The sequence below is a fragment of the Oryzias latipes genome, chromosome 3 (genome assembly GCF_053564925.1).
Source record: "Oryzias latipes strain Hd-rR chromosome 3, Olatipes_Hd-rR_3.1".
NCBI classification, from domain to species: Eukaryota; Metazoa; Chordata; class Actinopteri; order Beloniformes; family Adrianichthyidae; genus Oryzias; species Oryzias latipes.
In genome coordinates this window covers 30,225,910-30,242,565 of record NC_136239.1, presented here as the reverse complement: position 1 = coordinate 30,242,565, position 16,656 = coordinate 30,225,910, and the positions used below count along the sequence as shown (strand labels likewise).

The 16,656-nt window shown below is 39.4% G+C and overlaps 1 protein-coding gene across 5 annotated transcripts in view; it reads right to left on the bottom strand.

The window, feature by feature from the left end:
- Positions 1–960: 960 nt before the first annotated feature.
- The window catches only part of tln2a (talin 2a), an 88,289-nt gene continuing 72,593 nt past the window's right edge, over positions 961–16,656 (bottom strand). For 3 of the 5 annotated variants that reach the window (XM_078944597.1, XM_004067398.5, XM_078944598.1), the window contains 20 exons: positions 16,418–16,599; positions 15,418–15,550; positions 14,886–14,987; positions 14,402–14,572; positions 14,149–14,295; positions 12,151–12,252; positions 10,733–10,852; positions 10,463–10,609; positions 9,775–9,941; positions 9,039–9,222; positions 8,774–8,899; positions 8,485–8,601; positions 8,207–8,392; positions 7,261–7,368; positions 6,985–7,090; positions 6,287–6,411; positions 4,476–4,664; positions 4,211–4,393; positions 3,632–3,757; positions 961–3,222 (listed from right to left, as the gene is read on the bottom strand). In XM_078944597.1, the coding sequence (XP_078800723.1) occupies positions 3,094–3,222; positions 3,632–3,757; positions 4,211–4,393; positions 4,476–4,664; positions 6,287–6,411; positions 6,985–7,090; positions 7,261–7,368; positions 8,207–8,392; positions 8,485–8,601; positions 8,774–8,899; positions 9,039–9,222; positions 9,775–9,941; positions 10,463–10,609; positions 10,733–10,852; positions 12,151–12,252; positions 14,149–14,295; positions 14,402–14,572; positions 14,886–14,987; positions 15,418–15,550; positions 16,418–16,599 (2,850 nt within the window). In that variant the 3' untranslated portion in view covers positions 961–3,093. Of the gene's footprint in view, positions 3,223–3,631; positions 3,758–4,210; positions 4,394–4,475; positions 4,665–6,286; positions 6,412–6,583; positions 6,782–6,984; positions 7,091–7,260; positions 7,369–8,206; positions 8,393–8,484; positions 8,602–8,773; positions 8,900–9,038; positions 9,223–9,774; positions 9,942–10,462; positions 10,610–10,732; positions 10,853–12,150; positions 12,253–14,148; positions 14,296–14,401; positions 14,573–14,885; positions 14,988–15,417; positions 15,551–16,417; positions 16,600–16,656 lie in introns of those variants that run through there. The other 2 variants (XM_020699875.3, XM_078944599.1) reach the window with 2 other exon arrangements.

Sequence of the window (16,656 nt, the reverse complement as noted above, 5' to 3'; positions counted from 1 at the left end):
TGAGACTGTCTGAAATCAAGAAACCAACTATATGTTGAGCTGAAAAGTTAAGAAGGTGAAGTGATGACCTGCACTCCAGCAGGTCCAAATTTTTCTCCATTTGACAAGGTCAGCCAGGAAAAACATTAAAAGCTGATGGAAAAATATCCGAAAAGTGATTGCAGTCTTGAAAGCAGCTGTGCATCTGTAATTGACATTGCCTCCTCAGATTTTAGTGCCTGACAAATTTAGCTTGGTCTCAGTTTATAGCCTGGACTGGATTTAGCTTTAAGTTTAGTGCTGACTCAGGAATGTTGTGTTCTCTTCACACTTAATAGGAACTTTATAGGATTGCTGGAACTGACCTTTCTTGCCAGACAAACTCTTTATTGGCCCTGCCTTCTGTTGGTTTGCTGCTCAAACACTCTGTATAAGAGACGAGCTCTGGCGATATGGTTAATTTATACATAAAAATGGGTTAAAAATTCCACATCTTCAAAGAAACTTAGCGAAAGAATTACCTGAAATACCACAGAAATCCAAAAACCAGTCTTCATGTTAAATGGTGTCTGTTTATGCTGCCAGAACAACTCTACAAACTTTTTGCAAAGAGACTGGTATTTTTACATCATATTAAAGTTGTATTATCTTTAATAATTCAGAGTTTGAACAAAAAGTTTAATATGATTATTTTTTTAAATATTTATTTATCCTACAGTTAACTTACATTCAAGAATACTGTGCTACAGCACAGCTGAAATGCACCATAAAAAAGGAGATTGGGTTTTATGATAGGTGACTGAAATTAGCATTTGCAGTTATTACTATATCAGCTTATGGTGATCATACCTATTATTAATTTATTCACCATCAAATCATGACAGATGTTGCCTCCTTTGGCTCAACGCATAGTCCTTTTCGCTTAAGCAAAAATCAGGTAAACTGTGAAATTTAAAAAAAAAAAAGACAAGCGACACAAAATTTCATTATACTTAATCATTTTATTTCGGGTGAATACAAAAAAATAGTTTAATCAAGGCCAGATAAACATCTTTTATAATGCAACTTGTCAATCATTTTTGGCGTACCAGCTTCCAAATCGAATTCTGTAAAGGGAGCATGGATTCTTAGTAACACCTCAAATATCCCACAGCACTGAAATGCATCACATCTTCATGGTATACATTGAAATATTCCAACCTCATTTATCTTTCATATGGCATAAATGCACCAAAAAAAAGCCCAACCATAACACTTTTGAGACTTCATAACACACGTTAAAGCAGCTAACTGGCTTATGTCTGCAGTCTGTGAAGTTTAGAAGCACTGTGGTGCTGTACAAGCCCATGGAATGCAGTACAAAAATGTGTCCATGAGTAGAATACATATACAGTATTGATACTGATAGAACATTTAAAACTGCAAGTTTTTTTTTAACCTTTAAACACTGGCTCCTCCAGGACCCTCAACTAACCAACCACTAATGTGAAGCTTCCACTCAAACGGTGCTGACAATGTATGGGCTAAGGACTAAGGCACTAATAATGACACAACAAACATTCAAACCAATATAAGCAGTGGACATTCCCTTTCTTTCTCCCTTTATTTAATGCTCAGATAGAAAATGCCTCAGCACAGCAACCTCTGTAAAACAGCTGTCTGCCTCCAGCTGTATGGTGTGGGGGTGTGCGGCCCTTATGTGAAAGTCTACATTATTCTGCATTTGAAGAGCAAACACATGCATTTGCACAGCAGAAACTAAGCGTACAATCAAACTCAGTAAACAAGACACTTCTAATGCAGCAAGTTGCACAGAGCTCCCAGGAAAAAAAAAAAAAAGATGGATCAGTTGCAGGGATGAGACTTTTGCAAAAGAGTTTCAAATCATTGCCAAACCGTTGTATGCATACAACTAAAGCTGAAGTGATGCTAGCAGTATTCCTAAAAAGAAATGGGTAATGGTGTAAGAAATTAACACTAAGAAATGGACCAAAGTAGAGGTAGTGACCACACACACAATTTTTCCCTCATCCTGACAGAATTATGAGCTTTTAAAGCCATTCACAGCAACATCATCCTTTGGATAACCAGTTTATGTTGCATGGGGTACTGCTAACCAATGCTGCCCCCTAAAGCACCATCCATTCCATTGCATTGTGATCCAACTCCTGTTTATATTTATAACAGTCTAACAGAAAGGAAACATGATCAAAACTTGTCCCTAAATTGTCTCAATCTACATTAGTTGAAGTTAAAATGCAAACATTTCTGCTCCTAAAGAAATCTAGAGGTTAATAATATATTAACGAGTAATAAATAATCTGCCTATGGTTGCACAAAATTCACATGTAGTGTAGTCAGAGTTTGCACACATCTATCCGGATGGGTTTCTTCCAAGCGTTTATTATGGAGAGCTAAAAAAAATGGATAAAAGAAAAACAGAATCCCAAAATTAAATGAATCCTTCTCAAACCAACCAACTCCATTCCTGAAATATTCACTAGTGTCTAAGAAACACCAATATGCATAATTCCTCCTTCCATATTAGGGTTTTTGACTACTGGATTCAAGTCTTCCCACAGTGGTGGCAGGACTCACACTGACACTAATGTGCAAACAGAAGCATGAAGGCTGACATTCCCACAACCAGAGTTGTTTTTTTGCTTTCAGAGTGAAGTTACACGGCAGACGTGACAGGAAAAGCAGTGCAATCAATTCTTCATTTCAAAGTTCTATACTTAAGCGTAAAAGAAAAGTCTAGCTTATGGGCGCACAAGAGAGCGTGTGAGCTATGCTGTTTGTCCCTGGCATGTCACATTCTGGTTTACATTAGTTAAAGTAGATAATGCTTTTCATGGACAATAAAATATGTCAGTTTACCACATTCTTCATGTTGTTTTGGAGAAGTAGTCATTTCCACGCAGTAGTAGTATAAAATATTTCGGATCTGACTTGATCTTTTCATGCAATAAAGTCAGGTGTGTTTCTCTGCAGACGGAAGCTTCACCGGTTCATAAAAATCAGCGCCTGAAGTCTCTGTAGGTCACATGCCTTCCCATGCGTGCAAATCTGCACACACAGACAGAGGAGTTTGAAAGGAGGAGCCGGTAATTATTAGTTGGCATCCTCCCGAAGTTCGCTGGGCAGGAACTTGTACTGCTGCTGCCTAATCTGAGCCAGCTTCTTCCTTGCTTCCTCCAGCTCCCTCTCCTTCCTCAGCATCTCTTCCTGGGCTGCAATGATCTGAACAGAAAGCAGAAACCTGTTAAAAATGTTATATTGAGGAATGCTTTCAAATGACTCTCAGACCATATCTTTGTGCACTTCTTTATATTTGGAAATCTGGATACATTTGGCTCTAATTTCAATTTCTTTCATTCTAAACTGAGGAAAAACATTTTGCTTTACAGAAACAAAAGTAACGAGGCAACAGCATCTGAAATGTGATGCTGAATGTCAGTGTTTTGTTTTTACAAAAACATGTAAAGCAAATCATAAAGGTCGAAAGTCTGCAGCAAATTTATCTAAAAGCTAGGGAAACTAGTCAGATTTTAGTAGCAAATGTTATCTTGTAATAATGGCTCTAGGCTTTTCTTACAAACATAGATTGTAAGTGGTCAGGTTATATACTAACCATTACTTAAAATATTACCTGTGCTATTCCACCCACAAACTTGGTCTTGACCACAACGTTGTCTTCATCCGCTTTGTCAAAAGCTGCCTTCTGAGCTGCACGAACCAAATTGTCCGATGCCTTTTTCACAGCGTTTCCTGCAACCTACATATCAAACAGAGCTGCTGAGGATGATGATCGAATCTCTCTCTCTCTAATATTTAAACACCAGTTAACAAAAACACAATTCAATGTAGTGTGTTGAGTGCTTTAGCTAAAAAAAGGAAATGTTTCAAACTGCAAGTGTAATGCAGCATTGGTGAGGTGAGTTCAGTAAGCAGCCAGATTTAAAGAATAAAACATATTTCGCATTATTTATTAAAAAAAAATTGATTAGTTGTGTAAAAATGCCAAATATTTATGCACACATATCAAGTTACAAAGTAGGAAAAACACAAACAGGTAAAAGTATCTGCAACTTCATAGACCTTCAAAAATAGAATTACATGTTATGAAAAATAAAAAAAATTATCTTCTGCAGTCACTAAGACAGATAAAAGAAACATTTTTTATGTTTGAAATCATTTCATGCTCTTTACAAACTAGGCTTGTTCAGACCTGCAGTCTCCTCATGGCTTCAGAGTCTTGGTCTGCCTTCACCTTGCAGGCCACCAGCAGCTGGGCAGTGGAGGCTGCCACCTGCTTGGCCGAAGAGATAAGCTTCTCCTCGCTGGCGTGGCCTTGAACAGATGCATTGGCTGCTTCACACAGGCTGCTGGTTGCTGCTGCTACCATTCGAGCCTGAAGATGAGGGTTGAATTAAACATGACAACGAAACGGCCTCGTCTCAGGTGGGTCAACACGTCTTCGCTGCAGGACTTACGGCAGAGATGAGTCCCTGAGACCACTGTCCGTCATCCACTGCATTAGCTGGGATGGCGCCCACTTTCCCCTGAGCGACCAGCTCCCTCTGGGCAGCAGAGGCTGATTTGACCAAAGCACTGGTGGCTGCAGCGATGGACTTGGCAGCTTCTAGGATCTGCTCCTCAAAGTTTAGCGTTTCATCGGCCTGCTGGAAACAAAAACAGTGAGACAGTCAAACTAAGGCAGTCCAGTTATCAACCACAGAAGAATCCTGATCTCCGTGGTAATTGCTTAATAGTGAAAGAAATCTTAATTTATCAGGTATTGGTTTTATTGATTTTTTTGCTTCATAGACATCTATTTGAGAAGCAACATCTAACGTGGAGCGACAGACAACAGGAAGGTACATAACCGTCTGCTTCAGACAACCAATCATACTCCTATCAGCCCACCTTAAACACATTCACGCCACAACTCTGTAGACAGAGCGGGACACTGTAGGAATATGTTTGATATATAGTTGGGACTGAATTACAACCTAATATATCAAACATATCAGACAGAGCCCTGCAGAGAAGGCCTCCGGTGGTGGTGAGGGGAGGAAGGAGGGAGGAGGGGGGAGATAGGAGACGGTAGACTGAGAGAGACTTACAGCTGAGACGAACGAATGGAGGGATGAGGTCGAGAGGAGGGGGGACAGGACAGCAAATGGGATGGTGCTGGGTAAGCCAGGATTTGATTGAATATTTTAAATTCAATGTGATGAATTTTTTAAACTTTTAAACAATACAAAAGAGGCCAACTATAGCTCAGAGTTAAACCTTTGTACAACTCTATAAATACACTTCCTTCCTTGACTTAATGGTTAAACAGTGCTTTGAACTATTTAGCCATCAGACTTAGTCATATAAATAATACACTGGTGCTATTTTTTATGTATCCAATTTAAAAGCACAAAAAATTTGACTAAGAACGAAATTATTTTTAGTCCTACCACTTTAGTTAAAATGCGATCAGCTGTTTTATTTTAAATATGGCTACATAGGTAAGGCAGTGGAAAAACGTTAAACAGCTTCTTAATTTCTCATTAAAGCTATTAGGGGCTTAGTCAATTTAAAAGCACAAAAAATTTGACTAAGCCCCTAATAGCTTTAATGAGAAATTAAGAAGCTGTTTAACGTTTTTCCAATGCCTTATCTTTGTAGCCATATTTAAAATAAAACAGCTGATCGCATTTTAACTGTGGTAGGACTAAAAATAATTTCGTTCTTCCTCTTGGTTTGTTGCAAGTTCAAATTGTATAACTTTAAAATTGAACCCTGAGCAATTAAAAAAATAGATCAAAAGTTTCCGTGATTGATCTCATAAACACTAAAACACTAAACTTTAAATATCTTTGCCTTTAAAAGCTGAAGAATTCGTCGTTTTAGGTTTAGTTGAAGACATTCATTTGGATAAATACAGGACGATTGATCATCATCCAATTGAACAGGTAATGTAATGTGATGTTAATGTAAGGATAAGGCTATATATATATATATATATATATATATATATATATATATATATATATATATATATATATATATATATATCTTTAGAATGTACGATTAAAATGTTACAATCAAAACACATTAAATAATTTTTTTTCGATTACAAGAGTGCAAGTCAAAAACATTTAGTCCTAATTTTACTTTATCATGAACGTTTTATTATAAATACATAAGGCACAGTGAGAGAATTTGAAAGGAGATGTTTTTGGGAACTTTTAGGAACAGTTCGCTGTTATTATTTCTCCATTGGAGAAGTATCGGTGATTTAGTGACCCACCTTCGGTTTGGCTCTGGGTTTGAGCTGCTCCAGCTTCTTGGCTGCTGCTTCGATAGATGCTGCTGCTCCGAGCAGCTCAGTCTCCGCGATTACAGTTGGATCCTCGGGATCCACCCACTCGGAACCTCAAACACGGATAACCACAAACCATTTAAAACACAGTTTGAATATCAGCAGGAAAACCTGCATCGGAACAAAGCATGCCTCCAACTTCAACACTGCATTCAAAGTAAAGCATTTTAAATTTATTGCCATTCCATGCATCACTATGCAGGCCACAAACTGGCTGAAAGTGAAGTGATGTAAATGGAATGAGATGATGATGATTAAAAAAAAAGAATGATGGATGGAGCTCACATTTGAATAACAAGCCTTAGCGATTCTGGTTTAATGAGGACAAAAATAAATCATCTGTTATGCTGAAAGGAGATATTTGTTAAACACTTTAAACAACCAGGGAAACAAGCCACAGCACGAAAAGCAGCTTACCTCCATCTGTGGCAAGAGAAAAGGACAGGAACATGACTACACGTCTGTTAAAAAGTTTTCTTACAGAGTTGAAATGCACATATACTAAACTCTTATGCTTTTGGGAAAATTAATAATTTGTTTCCCCCTGTAGCTTCCAAAACGAGTAAAACTATAAAACCCTTCACATCCAGGAGTGAATTGTTACAATATCTAGAGAGAGTTTTCACCTTTCATGGCCTCGGCAGTATGGATGAGCTCTGTGACTGCACATGCAACACGTTTGGAGGAAGCCGCCAGCTGCTGCTTCTGCTCAGGGGACGGCCTCAACAGGACCTACACACACGCAAACACATATATAAGGACTAAAACTACCAGTTTGGGAACACGTGAGAGCTTAATATCAATGTACCAATGTAAAAAATGAAGAAAAACAAAAACTAATGGTAAATGCAATTACAGGAGTGAAAGCATAACTTTTTTCCACATGCAGGTGTTTGACCTACCAGGAGAACTTGCTCCAGTAGTTCAATGTATCCAGTTGTACACTCCACTCCAAACCTGAGCGCTCTGGTCCTCACATCCTCACTGACCTCAGGATGGAAGGCCGCTTGCTGGGAAAAGAAAGAAAAAAAATTATTTTATTACAGAAACAACAGACCACAACCCTTAAAGTCTCACTCCAATCATCTCTTGAATGATTATATATATTTCCAGTGGTCTTTCAATTATGATTATGTCGCTTTTAGTCAAAAAGGTTTCTGCAGAGCAGCAGTAGTTGTTGGTGCTGAGTAAGCCCTCTTTCATTTCCCATCAACCCTATTTTCCACTCTTCCCTCATAGCTTATAGCCCAAACCAACCTTACTTATCAGTGCAGCAAAAATGGCGAGAAATATCGGAACTATCCAGCTGTACAGTTTGGAGCCAGAAAAGGAAAACAAAGACGTATCTGGATCCAATTGTTTGCAAGTGCATGCATCAGAATGGAGCGGAGCAGGGAGCTTGTGGCCTGCTTTTTCAAACAGCACCTTTTGTCTGCTACTGATTCACAATGATTTGAATAAAGAAATACTCTTTTGATTTTCTTCATATATGTCCTCCATCCTGAGAAAAATACTGCAAAAACATCTTCAAAATACCAGAAACACAATTTTCATGGGAGTGGGTCTTTAACTTTAGATGCGAGTTGTAAATAGGTTGGATCAAATAAGTTCTTGCCTTTTCCCACTTTTCCAACTGGCTTTTGAACTGGTTTTCAGTGAAAAAGTACCATAAGTAATTTGTTTTTTTGTTTTTTGGAAACTTCAATGTTTCTCAAAAAAATTTTCTTAAATAAAACATAAGATCTTTTTTTAGTCTAGCCTTCAGAGGCGTTCTGCTTCCATGTTTACAGAGGGGTAAATAGTACTACACTGCTACCCTGTAGTGTACATGTAGGATTGATTTTACACCTTGCAGGTGGTCAGCATGTCCGAAATAGCTTTGCGGCTCAGGTTGGCGGTGTGAATGATGTCCTCTTGTCTCGCAGAGTTTCCTGCAGCTACTGCTTTAGCTGTTGCCATGGTGATCCCCTTTGTCATGCGAATGAACTCCTCGGGCGTTGTCGTCTTGTATGGAGAGTCTTTGGACTGAAACAGCTGAGTGTGTGGGGGGGGGGGGATAGGTGGGGTTTTTAGTCCCTTAAAGTTTTCTCATGTTCAGATGAATCAGTCACATGCGGTTTCCTCACCGCCATTTCCTGTTTGATGCACTCAATCGTAGCCTCCAGTGCCCTGGTGCCCCGTGTGGCCTCGTCCTCTACAGCCTTCACAGTCTTCAGTAGAGAAGTCACATTGGTCACCATAACCTGGAGGGGAAAAAAGGCAGAATTTTAGACATGCTGGAGGTTAGATCAAGTCCTTTTAAGGTTGAATGCACTTCACTTTTCCTGTTAATCTTTGGAAACACTAAATTGGACAAAAAGACAAGACTTTAATATAAGAGTTTAAAATGCAGCTTCAGGAGAACAATTTCCTCACCTTGGCAGCACTCTTCAGCTGATACATGGACGGATCATCTGCTGCCTTGCCTGCTGCACACTTGGTGGCACTAATGAGCTCAGCCAGAGCTTTAGCCACATCTTTCACAGCATTAATCAGAACCACCTAAAGAGAGAATGCACAGACTAATCCCATCACGTCCTGGAGCAAAGTCAGACTGAAACAGTGTTTTTGTAGACCATTCTTCCACCATTGGCCCTGATAACAGGCACCACGAACGAATGAGGAACTGAAATAGCCTCACCTGTGTCTCAGGGTCATCTGAGCCAATGCTGGCAGCTCCTAGCTTGACCACATCTGTGAGCTGAGTAATGGTTTTGGCAGAAGACTGGGCGGCCTGCGCTAACCTCTCCTGACCGGAAGCAGCGCCGGACACAAGCATCTTTGTGTCCTCGACCAGAGCTTTAGCCGTCTTCAGGATGTTCTCCCTGAGAGAGAAAAGGATGACGTGGGAAACAAAGAAAAGCAGCTAAGTCTGTAGTAGTAGACAGAGCATCTTTGAATTTCTGTCAACAATAATAGAAATCTACAACAAAAGATTGTTGGAAAGGAAAGATTATGTAATGAATTAAGTCAGCTTTTTCATGTTATGAAAATGAAAATCAAATGAAATGAAAATGAATGGAATGGAATGAAAAGAGCAGCCAGTTTCTCTGCTGTTCTCTTTCTTCATTTTTCATTAAGCCTCAAATTCATTGAAGACGAAGTCAGAAGCCTACTCTTCCATCACAGGATATACCTGGTTTATAACCATTTTAGTCACAAGTTCTAAAGCAAGTTAACCTATTGGCAAGTATGAATAGCATGAGACGACCTGCAGCTTTCAAACCAGGTAATTTGTAGTCTCAAGCACCCAAACTGTGCTCCCATTCTGTGGCTAATACGTCATCCTGTCACCTTCTAATGGAAGGTGAGCAGAAGCTGGACATGAAGATTCTTTGTACTTGCAGATCCCCATCAGGTAAATTCAGAGCTCTAACCTGTGGTCAGCGAAAGATTCATCGTTCTCTGCATTGAGAGTGCCAGCTGAAGCAAACATGATGGTGGTGTCCAGGTCAGCAATGATGCCGGACACTGCGCTGGCAGCTGTGATGCAGGCCTGAGTTCCTTTGTTGCCAGCCTGCAGCGCTGAAAGCACCAAGGACACCTGAGGGACATGGAAGCAGACCACAGACTATAATTATGCCGGTGAGGGTGAGCAATTTACTTGACACAAGATAGATCCATTTTTTTCTTTTAGTTTACTTTCAGGCAGAAAAAAGTTTTAGGAACTTCAAATGAACAAAATGCTGTAAAAAAGGTAAATGTAAAAAAGGGTACAATATTTTTTATAAAAATAACATTTGGGCAATTATAAATTGAATTATATGATTGCTTATAAAATAGTTGTTCATACCAAGTAAGTCCTAGAATTATTTTGTTAAACCATAATGAGAAGTTTAGGCAATTAAATGATTAGTACTAAATTACAGTACAGCGATATGGGAAACTAAAATATTTAACTAAATAAAAAATAAAAAACAGATGGATTCAGTTGATAGATATGTTTTTGAGATTATCAGAAACTTTAGTTTTTAAACTCCTTTCTCTTCAGTAACGGGAAATGAAAGCTGATAAGAAAGCACATCTTTTGTTACCAACTGAATATATCGAGACATGCTTCCAAACCTTCTCTGTAACTGCACGAGCACATTCAATGAGTTCCCTCTTGGTGAAGCTGTCAGTGGGGCTGATCTGCAGAGCTCCAGCCTTCTGAACCAGGTAGATGCAGCCGTGACCGAGCTCCTGGACTCTAGTCTTGATCTGGAATCCAATCTAGTGCAACGCAGAACATAAACACACATTCAATGATTAGCAATTTGTTATTTAAAAAATCTGTTAGAACTCAACTTTGGAGCTTTGATAAACATGCTTCATGAGTCTGGCTTTGGTCCTCACCTCTTCCGGCTCTGCAGTGTGGGACGCCAGCCGCCCCTGAACCGCCAGCTGGCTGTAGTCCACGGTCACCTGAGAGGCCAGGGCCCCCAACTCGTCTGGACTCGTCACAGACTTTGTCATCTGATGATGAAAACATAAATAAACTTCAGTCCATACAGAAACACACAGTCTATTTGTGACCTGTGTAGTCCAGAGACCTCTTTTCTGAAATGTGTGTGGATTTGTGCGTAGAACACACCATACATCCAAAATACCACTGAATAACACTGAAAATGTTCAGATTTAACTATGTGGTGCATAAATATGATGAACACATGTTTATGAGCAGGTTTGGTCAGCCAATCTGGGTAAATAAGTGGAGCTAAACCCACAAAAGGTTTTCAAGCGAGTCTAGATAAAGACATTTTAAAACTGGATATCTGTATGTGTTTGCCACAGTTTAAAAAAAACATTTTTGTCAGGAGTGCATGACACAGTTACCATAGGAAGATAAACATGCATTTGGCATGATTCACCACTTTATTGGATCATATTTAATGCACAAACAGATCTGAGTCTCTGTATTCTGCTTCCTTTAGTACTAAGGCGACTGCTGCCTACAACAAAAGATAGTGGGGGAAGAAGGACAGGCAGAGAGCTTCATCCTCAGCAGCAGGGAGCAGAGAGATCAGTGCTCTTTGAGATCCTATTTTTGCTGTGTGACATAAGCAGTGTTAAAATATGGCATGTTTTAATTCACTCACAGCTGCTTTTTACGGCCTGTTGCCCACTGGCACTCCTTCAGATTTAAAGCTCAGAGCTTCTTAGGTCATTGACTACACTCTAATAGAACAAAATATAGCCTATTTACCAAAATAAACTGTCTGTAGAAATTTCAAATCTATTATTGTTCACTAAGAATTTACATAGTGGTGATAAAAATAAAAATAATTCACAAATTTCTTATATAACCGTTTGTGTGAGTTATGTCCCATGATGTTGTGTAATTTCATTTGATCTTTTTTGCTATATAAAAATCAGCCGTGGAAAACTTTGTTTTTACTCAACGTTTTGGTACAAAATGAGCTTTTACAGGACACGCCCCTGGTCTTTTTGGTGTACTTTATTTCAGAACACTGCAAATGCCTCAGTACAGTTACATGCCACTCCTCTGTTGTTTCTCTTTCGGCTTTTCCCATCAGGGGTCGCCACAGCGAACGAGTCGCATGGTAAACTTGGTAACTCCTCTAAAAACCAATAAAAGTCTAATATAAACACATTTATTAAAGTAACCTAAATTACCATTTTTGGACGGTTCTAGTAAACTAAACTCATTAAATCTGATTTATGCTTCATCTGTAAAACTAAAAGTCTTTTTATTAGCCGTAAATTAAGTTTTGCTTTTGTCCAAAATGTGGGGGATTTTCCCAAAGGCTTACCATTTCCTGAGCAGTGACTGCTATAGCCTTGGAGTGTTTCACCATGCTGGTCTGGTAGTCTACAAAAGAACCCTCATCCTCAGGTGGCGTGCCCTCATCCAGCTAAAACAAGAGACAAACAGTTAAACAAAAAAAAAAAAGAAAATTTTCATCAAAAGCATTACAGCTTCGTCCTTCACGTCAACATCTCCAAACAAAGAGACAATCATGCGGCTCATTAGTCGCCACGACACGTTCAAGCACATCTACCCCTCAATTACACTGATTAAGGCAGGTGTGCAGGCGGCAGCGCATCTGCAAAACACTTTAATACTCAGAACATGAAAGCTAAACACAATTTACTAATCAGCCATTAAATCTAGTCTTAAATTACAGGTTAAAAAATCAGATGGATTATGAAAACTGATTCCCAAATGGTATGTTTCCAGTGTTTTTAGCCAAATTAGTGAGAGTTCCACACATGTGAATGTGAAGGCTGAGCAGACGGCACATGAGGGAAGCTTTCCAACACGAAACTGAATCTGTAATATGTCAAGCACGGGATGTTCGCCCCTCCAGCTCAGGAAAGAAACTATTCTGCAGCTTTGAGAGACACAAGGTAGGTTTCAAAGACTGCTCAGGTCAATCTACAGAGACAGGCATTAGGATGATTGATTTGAAGGGATTATCCTCCTTTTCAGTGATAAACCCAAACAAAACCTCTCAGCCTAACACACAGACCTGAAATCAACTGCTTTCAATAATTATCCACAAAATGTGGAGGGAAGGATGCAACTCCATCTGGAGACTGTGCAGATGAAAGCCACTTAGTCACACCTTTGTGAAACTTCTCACTCGAGAGGGAGCCCAATTAGCTGATGTTATTTTCAGTTCTCATTCTAGATAAAAGGCTCTTCCTTTCATATCTGTGTTTGCCAATAGTTTGGTTGTAGATCAGAAAGATGGACCTGTGAATGCTTCGTTATAATCACAGACCTTTGATTTCAATGAATATGTTAATCAGTCTAGTTTTTAACTGACACCTTGAGAAAAAAATGGCACACAGTCACTGAAATTTGGGTTAAAAAGAGGAAAAACAGCTTTTAATCAAAAGGTTGTAATTTCCTTTCTTTCTTTCCTTCTTTGCTGAATTTGGGCTTATTCTGATATTTTTGTACTTGTAGATATGAGATTTATGGATTGGCAGACATTTTGAAAAAAAAAAAGACTGTATGGAAGTTAAAAACAAAAATGACAGAAGCCACGTTGGTGCACCAGATAAGCACTCCAATGTAAAGCGTCTCAACGTCATGATAGAAATAATGTTTTTTTTTTACTTTGTTTCTTTTTATACGTGAGCCTCCTTTGCTCCATTAATACTTTTCTTGATAACAAAAAGTCGGGGGGGAAAAACAAAAATCAGAAAAACTGCAATGGTTTTGAAATGTAATCCAGGGAATATTTGAATGATTTTGATTAACTTTAGGCTGAATACAAAGGAGAAGAAAAAAACGACTTCAAAAACTTGTGATCTGAGATTATTTCCTTAATTATGGGATGGCTTTGTGCAGAGATAGAGCGGTCAGCCTCTGATCGTAGGGTTGCAGGTGTGGTCACCGCCATGTGTTGAAGTGTCCTTGGGTAAGCCATTGAACCCCGCATTGCTCCTGATGGTGACAGGTCTGCACTTTGCACACCAGCAAAGGTGCCATCAGTGTGTAAATGTATTTGGGTGGGTGAGACTTGTGACTGTGGGCCAAGCATAAAAATAAACCATGTACCTTTTAATTATGCCAAAAAAATAATCAAAGATTTAAAGTCTTGATTAATGCACTGAAACACTGTTCCTGCACAAAACTATTTCAAGGTTGGAGTTCAAAGCTGCAAAGCAGCCACCAAACCCTCTCGGAGCTGCAGATACTTTCTAAACTTAGACTGAGGAAAGTGCAAATTAAAAGCCCCATCTTCTGTCTTTTTCTTCTAAATGTTGTGAACTTACATTATACAAAAAAAACTCACCTTTGCCATGGCCTCAGCGATGGACTCCACCATTCCTCCAACCATGCCCACCTCACTGGCAGCCTCATTAAGTGTCACCATGATGTCATCCACCGCCTCCTTCATGAGCTGAGCTGCCTCTGCTATGGCATCATGGGTATGGGATGCCTGTCAGGTGTGAGCAGAAGCAGGTAAATATCCTCACTGTTTCTTTGCAGACTCAAAGCTAGTATAGGTGAGGGTAAAAAAAAACAAAAACTAAAAATCTTCATACCTTTGGGTTTCCTCCACCTTCCTTGGCAGCATAGAGCATCTGCAGTGCAGACTCAGCCAGAGTCTTGGTTTGATCCAGGAAAGTCATCTGCTGCTGGTGGTCGTTCAGCTTGGAGGCCACGCCCACAGAGGCTTTGATGAGGGGCTCAAAGTAACCAGCCAGCTGGGTCACCTGGGGACAGCAGCTTCAGATTATGAGCAAACTTTACGGAAAGAAACTAAAAAAATGTGAGAAAACAGATATAAAAATTAGGATTTCAAAAAAAAAAAAAACAATCTTACAACTGATACACAGTCATGTTGCAAATATTTCATAAATTGATCCATGTTTTTGGTTCTTTTAAAGCGTGAGGAGCAGCAGACAGACAAAACGAAGAACAAAGGAATATTTTTCACGATGCACAGAAAAAGATTGGTGCCAAAAACTCTTACTTTGTTAATCCACAGATCCAAAGGACTCCAAATTAACTTGCTGTCCCACATACCTTGTGTCCTAGTTGGGAAGCTTCGCCCCTGGCAGCTGTGGAAACGGGGTCAATTAAGTGGCCAATTTCCTGCACAGTGGATGTCAGCTGCTCCTGCAAGGCCTGGAGAGAGACAACGGAATAAATCAAATGGTTTTCCTTTTTGAGACAGTCCAACATTTCAGTCACTCAGTCGAATAGTAAAGAAAAACACAATTTACAAAGGTAGAAACAAAAAAGCACATGCTCTGAATTGCACAACATTGAACACTATCAGGATTCAAGTAAGCATAATGTTCAAATGCTGATTTCAATAATTTTTTACCTAAAAAAAATGAGTCACTATCAATAAAAACGTTTATTTTTGTTGATTCCAACAGTCATAAAAAGAGCAAAACAGACAAAACGAGCAACCTCAAAAAGAAATAGAGTAAGATAATGGCAGGAAAAAAAAACAAAAAACAAAGGTTAGGTAATAACAAAGATTAACAACCAAAAGCAAGGAGGTTAAACGGATACAGCTGAAAGGAGCCTTCCGAGGATGGTTGCTTACCTCCAGTGAGATGTCGTCCCTGCTGGGCAAGTTCTGGCTGACAACTGCCAGAGAGGCCTGTTCAATGTCCCGGATACATTTGTTAATATTATCGATGGAAGAGTCACATTCCCGCTGGCCGGGGGCTTTGTCTCTGAGAACGAACCAAGAACAAAAGAAGATGAGACACAGAAAGTATTCAAAAGGACTGCAGACCAAAAAAACAAGCCATTAGAGTAATGAAACAGAGATGTTACGGAACATTTCTTTAGGATCTGTTTTATCGTTTACTGAAATGTAATGACCGTGCTGCAAGCTTAGCAGCCGAAAGAGTTTTGAGGGAGAGCAGCGTAAACAAAGTAGTAAACATCAGAATCAACGCATGAAGGCACATTAGCGGAGCTTAAAGAACCTCGTCTTTGTATGTAACGAGGTCGGCTTTTGTAGGAAGAGTCCTGTATTATCTGAATTCTTTTGGCATTCCGGTAAATCACTGAATCCTATTAAATGCCTGAGCTGTGGTCTCTAAAGAGATGCTAAAAGTGGCTGCATGTGAATGTTATTGTGCAGATGTTCGGAGACTCGAAGAAACCTCAACATTTGTTAGGGATCGAGTCCTTCATGGCTCTAAGTTTCATTCGGAAACAAAGTTAGAAGCAAAAAGGCGTAAAAGATATAAAATAGTAAGTTTGTAGGCTTAAGGGAAAAAAAGTCTTGCATCCCGAGGCTGCAGTTTTTAGACACACTTCATCAAAGCGTTGTGTGCAATTATTCATCCAGATAAAACTGACTAGAAGTTGTGGAACACAAAACCTAATTTACAACTTCACAATCTTCATCTCAGGCTGCCACCTTTAATAAACCTTGTGCTTTTTCACTGCATACAAATGAGCACAGCCGTGTGGAATTTGCATGGACTCGTACCAGTTTTTAATGTTTTACTTTGACACCCCACAGTAAAACAAAACTGTAAATTAAAAATGTGATGCTTTAACAACTACTTCAGTTTTCTGTCACTAACCGAATAGCTGTGATCAAACTCTTTATGGAGTCGGAGACGGTTCGAGAGTGACCAGCCAGAACAGACCACGTCGGCGGGTCTTTTGGGTTGAGAGCCAATGAGCGTGCAGTTTTAAGAAGGAGGGTGGAGCTGTCCAGCATGGAGCGCGCTGATTGGATGATTGGTTCCTGAGCAGCTGAGCCCTTCAGAGAAACACAAACATCAGAAACATTCACTACTATTCTCCTTTTTGTTTTTTT